The following is a 5,848-nucleotide window of genomic DNA, read 5'->3' on the forward strand; positions in this document are numbered from 1 at the left end:
CCTACGGCCTATTTATTTCAAGGCTGTTCCTTCATTGCCTTTCTTTCCATCATCAGGAACACGTAAGCTATTCTCAGGATGGTAGCTCCCCTCGCCCGCAGCGCCACAACGTCCATGCAAATGGGCTGGACGAATAACGTTCGTTCGGTCGATGTGGCTCCTTCGGTCATGGTAGGTTCTGCTTTTCTTCAAGTTCTTTTTCCGTTTCATTTCATTTTGTTTTTTGATTTTCTTTGTTTCTTCCCGTTTTTCTTTGGTTTTTCTGTTTTCTTTGCTTTTTTCATCGGGTTTATACGTTTCTTTCTTGGTTTTCAATAGTTTTTATTTTTATTTTCTTTGATTCTTTTGTTTCTCTTCTCGGTTTTTATTAGTTTTTATTTTTATTTTTTCTTTGTTATTTATTTATTTATTTATTTTAGGGTTTCTTTGTTTTTCTTTCTTGGTTTTCATTCTTTTTTTGGTTTCTTTTTCGTTTTTCATTGGGTTCTTTTGTTTCCCTTGCTTTCTTTGTCGGTTTTCCGCGGTTAATTTCTTGTTCAAAACATTTCTATTCTTTTTTGTACACAACGTACATTTCAGTGTACATAAGAAACATTTTTGTTGATAGACTTTGAACATTTTTTAGTGTACATCATATACATTTATTCTTAAATACATGTTTCGGATATATGCTCCACATTTTTTTAAATAGACTGTGAACCTTTATTTAATGGCAACAATTTTCTTTCACATGCAATGAACATCTTTCGTCTACATTACAGACATTTTTATACGCGTTATAACATTTTTTAATATGTTATTAACACTAGGAAACATGCCCGTGCGTTGCTATGGGGTGAAGAGGCAGTGGTGGGAGAGAGGGTGGTGCACCGAGGACTTCCACGGAGTGCAATTTTTCTTAACTCTAAAGCACATTCTTCAAAAGTAGTTACCTTAAAAAAATAGTGATAGCTTACCTAGCTGACCACTTGGTCTTCAAGAGTAGTTACTAATTCAAAGGATTTTTGAACTTAGAGCACACATGATTTTTTTACTTCAATAAGACGTTGTATTAGATCGTCAATACATAGTGACAACACGTATCTCACCAGTATTTTAACCATCGTAGTGATGATAAAAAAAAATACATGCAACACTTATGTTGTTGAGTTATTGATATCACACAATAAAAATGTTGTATACTTCGCCGAGCATCCAAGCATGTTGTGTGTGCTAACCGTGAAGTTTTTGTTGTATAGATGTATAACTTCGTGTTCTTTCGCGAAATATCCAGGATTTTCCAGCACAATCGAATCTTTCCTTAGTGTGTTGCGTCTCAACTCATGGTTAGCTGTAAATTGCTTTATTCTAGCTTTATCTTATTATGGTTGCATATTTGCGACTTTCTGCCTTTCTTATACGCGCTTTTTTTATCTTTTGTGTTGGCTTCATGTTTGCATTTTCTTCTTTCCTTGTGTGTAATTTTTTTCATCCGGGTCAAATATTAAGTTTTTTTGTTTAGTTGATAGGCTTCATGGCGCTTTTTTTTTCTTTTTTTCTTCATTGGCCATCCATACATACCACTCTCTATATCTTTTCCTTCATTGTTCCTTGCCATCCATCTCAAATTGCTTGTGTGCAAGAAAGTTTTCTATATACTATATGAATCTGATGTTGATTAAAAAACCAATATGAAATTTGCATAAATAAATAAGGCATAGGTAGCAATTTATAATAAATCTAATTATCAGAATATGTGTTGTTTGCATGCTAGAGTATCATTGCTATATACACCATGTTTTTCGTGCGACTTCACTGTGACATTGTAGATTAGTTTGTCCATGCCTAGCGACAGAGCAAACCACACCGACAGATTAACCATTGCATTGACATCAGACAATAAAAATGTTATAGATGCAATACTTCCAAAGTAATTTTACATGGATGCAATTGTTCTTGTTTTCTATAGCATCAATCTTTAGGTAAAAAGGATGTATAAGGTGGTTGCCTCGTTCCTCCGTACCACCTTCAACATGACCATGTTGAGGGACATCAAGCATGGTATATTCTTCATGATCGGAAATAACATCTTTATTGAGAACAATTAAAGACTCTGTGGCCATAACATGTACTCCCTCCGTTCCTAAATATAAATCTTTATAGAGATTCCACTATGAACCATATACGAATGTATATAGATGCATTTTAGAGTTTAGATTCACTTATTTTGCTTCATATGTAGTCCATAGTGAAATCTATAAACACTTATATTTAGAAACGGAGGAAGTATATGCCTATGTTTTGGCGCCGACGGTTTATTATGCACTCGTATACTGGAATTAGTGGCGCCTGAAGATAATTTATGTATTTACTTCATTGGTCATCCACACATATATGTTTACGCCGTGTGTCCTGATCTATGTAGTCATACAAAACATATGCAAATCCAAATTTGAAAATGTAGACCAAACCCGGCAATTGTGTGCAGGGCGCAAGAGATTTGATGGGTAAAGGAGTTGTGTCCTTCTAGTTAATCCTTCTTTCTTTAATCTGCCTATAGCTAATCCAATCCTTATTCTGTCTCGCACGAAAACACCATGCGCAGCACTCAAGCCCTCTCTCAACGGCCGCCGCTGCTTGAAGTCCCCGCAGCTCTCTCGGGTCCAGATCAGATTGGAGAGCACGCGTGGACCGCCTCCCCTCACCAACGGGAGGAGGCCGCTCACCGGAGGCATCTTTTGATAGAACCGATAGTGGCCGGAACTCCTCTTTGCTCTTTGCGACCATTCTTTCTCCCATCTGCATCTCTACTTTCGTATTCCCCGGGTTTGGGGTCTGAGTCTATCGATTGTGCTAAATCCGATTTCTTCGTGCCTTTGATCCCTCTTCCCCCCACTTGCGGGATTAATTCCTTTGTTCTGCCGTCATCTGCTTATTGACTTCTGATGCAGCAAGGCCGCTAACGTATAAAAGTTGATGGGACTGATTGCAAAGAAGCGAGGTGGGACTAATTGTTACTTTGTACAGGCAGCGTGACCTAGCTTAGTTGGATGTATTTGAAAGGAGGTATCGCGTAGGCTGGGCATTGTGAGGAAGACTTTTTTGCCTCCGGGTCGTCAGAAACCATAACCTGGGATGGGTGGGCCTGATTTGTTGTGTCAGCTCGTAGGCTGGCTGGTTTGTTTGCTTGGCCTATATTATTGATCGAAACTGACTTACGAAGGAAAGTAAAAACGACGGACGGACAAAACAGACGAAAATTAGGGGGTTAAGAAGCAATAGGCGTTTTATTAGTAGGTAGGTATAGATATAGATATAGAGGCATAGATATAGATTTATATTTATATTAGTATCACCTCGTTTATATTACGATTTTGTTTATACAAATTGTAAAAGCGTATTATGACATGAGAAGAAAGCGTATTGTGACGGTGAACCCAACAAAGTCAATCCGTGCTTTATTATTTGGGAGAGATTTTTTTTTCAAATATATGGTTTTGTTGTCTACTGTTTATATAAATTGTACGTTAAGAACACTTTTCTACATGTGTTCAATATTTTCTAAATACATGATTAACATTTGGACATATTTACATTTTATGCCTATTTTTCAATCATACTATGCATTTTTTGACACACTGAAATATTATTTTTATACATGGTTAATATTTTTTAGATACATGAATAACATTTTTTCAAATATATGTTTTTGATGTATGTTTTTTAGACAATACTAATGTGCATTTTTTGTATACATAAGAAACATTTTTATATAGATGTAGTATTTTTTTAATATAAAATAACAATTTCTAAATACAAAATAACATACATCGGCTGCTTTGCACCGCTCGACGTCGGCTCGGGCGAAAATTGGGTGTAGAAATGTGGATGCCATACCAGGGGTGGCCGAATCAGTCTTAGGGGGACACTTCTATGACTTCTTCTATGAGGTGGAGCAAGTTCTAGTGAGGGATCCGAATCGTGTGAAAAAAGATATGGTGGTGTCTCCTAACCCAGATGGGAACAATGGAAAAAATCAGAAGCAAAACGTGACTCCTGGAGCTAACATGGGCAGTTCTTCGACTGGGCTTGGAAGGAAATCTCCATCCATTCCCCAGAGAGAAGTCCCTGACCCGATTCGGGAGTCACAAGAGAGCATGGAATCTGATGATTTGCTCCATACTACATTGCTTATCGATACCATGGAACATGAATTTGAAGAGAAAGAGAAAGTAAGTACACCCCACCAGCATCATTCGGTGATAAAAGACAATATCAATAAAAATGAATTTAAGTCATATGCTGATGCGGTTAAAAAAATTCCCCAGGTGGTGGAGGTGATTGGTCAACATGACTCTGATTTAAAGGTGATCAGTGAATATAGGGTGGAGTCGCCTGAGATGAGTGCAGAGGTGATTCCTGCCCCCCCTCTTGTTACTGAAGAAAATCTCCGCTTCAGTCTGAGGAATGTGCAGAGTAATCTGGAGCGAGTGGAGGTCAAAGCTGCTGCGGCGGCAAAAAAGAGGGATCTAGAAGGTAACTCCCAAAACACCAACTCCTTTGAATCTTTATCTGATCCTGTGTTAATGCTTAGAGCTGCCAATATGGGTATAGATATCCCTGATACTGATTTTACTAGCATTGACATCCTTAGAGAACTGGAAAAAGCTAGAAACAAAGAATACATAGAGGGGAAGGAGGATGACAATGATAAAAGAAATAATGTCTTGATGTTAACTAATGGGAAGGGGGACCAGACACCTTTTGATCTGAGGTGGTGTGAGGAAAATGAAGTAGATGAGGAATCCTTTACTGTAGTTCGGTCTAGAAAAAAGAGAGAAAAGAAAACTAATGTGGTTATTTCTAGACCTGTAACTAGAAGTCAAAGAAACAGGAAAGTCCCTGATAAATATAGTGGTAGCCCTACCTTGCCCCCTGGTAGGAATGCCAAACATGGAAAGAAACCCACTGTTATTAAATGAATGGTCCATTCTGGAATTGCAGAGGAGCAGGGAAGAAAGGAATGACTTCATGCTTCTCTGACATCATCAAAGATCATTCCCTAGATTTCATTTGCCTTCAAGAAACTATGAAAAAAAACTTCCCCCCGAAAAGTCTTAGAAAGATTGATCGTATGAATAATTTCGATTGGAATTGGGTACCCTCGAATGGTAAAGCAGGTGGTATCCTATGTGGTGTTAGGAAGGAAACCTTGGAAGTAATATCCTGGACCTCGGGTAGATTCTGTTTACAGGCAAACCTATATGATGTTAAGCTCGATCGTGTTTGGGCAATCGCAACAGTCTATGGGGCGGCTCATGACGACAGTAAAGATGATTTCCTTATTGAACTTGCCTCAATGTGCTCGCGAATTCAGGTGCCTTATATAGTGGGGGGTGACTTTAATATCTTACGAGGTAATGATGATGAAAATAAACCTATGAGTCGATCGCCTTATGTTGACAAGTTCAACTCCCTTATTAACTCCCTGTGTCTCAGAGAGATTCACATGGGTGGAGGTAAATACACGTGGACTAACAACCAAAAGCACCCTACTCTAGAGAAACTTGACAAAGTTTTGATGAGTTTTGAATGGGAAGATTTATTTCCTCTGGTTATGGTCCGCAAGCTGGTGAGGGACGTGTCTGATCATAATCCTCTTTTAATTTCCTCGGGGGCGAAGAATGCTGACACCCCACTTCAACGGGAGTTCAGATTTGAACTCAGTTGGTTGAGAGATGAAAAGTTTTATCCTACGGCCAAAAGAATTTGGGAACAGCCAGTTCGGGCTACAGATCCTATAGATGTTCTTAATATTAAACTGAAGCGGCTTAAGAAATATTTTAATGGGTGGGGTTCCCATACCTTT

The 5,848-nt window shown here is 38.4% G+C and overlaps 1 protein-coding gene across 1 annotated transcript; it reads left to right on the forward strand.

Annotated features, from left to right (window-relative positions):
• Window positions 1–3,761: 3,761 nt before the first annotated feature.
• On the forward strand, window positions 3,762–5,022 carry LOC119353502. The gene is made up of 4 exons (XM_037620125.1): window positions 3,762–4,211; window positions 4,308–4,515; window positions 4,594–4,793; window positions 4,984–5,022. The coding sequence occupies exons 1-4, from the start codon at window positions 3,975–3,977 to the stop codon at window positions 5,020–5,022; spliced, it is 684 nt and encodes a 227-aa protein (XP_037476022.1). The 5' UTR covers window positions 3,762–3,974.
• The last annotated feature ends 826 nt before the right edge of the window (window positions 5,023–5,848 follow it).

This window comes from Triticum dicoccoides, chromosome 1A (assembly GCF_002162155.2).
Source record: "Triticum dicoccoides isolate Atlit2015 ecotype Zavitan chromosome 1A, WEW_v2.0, whole genome shotgun sequence".
NCBI lineage: Eukaryota > Viridiplantae > Streptophyta > Magnoliopsida > Poales > Poaceae > Triticum > Triticum dicoccoides.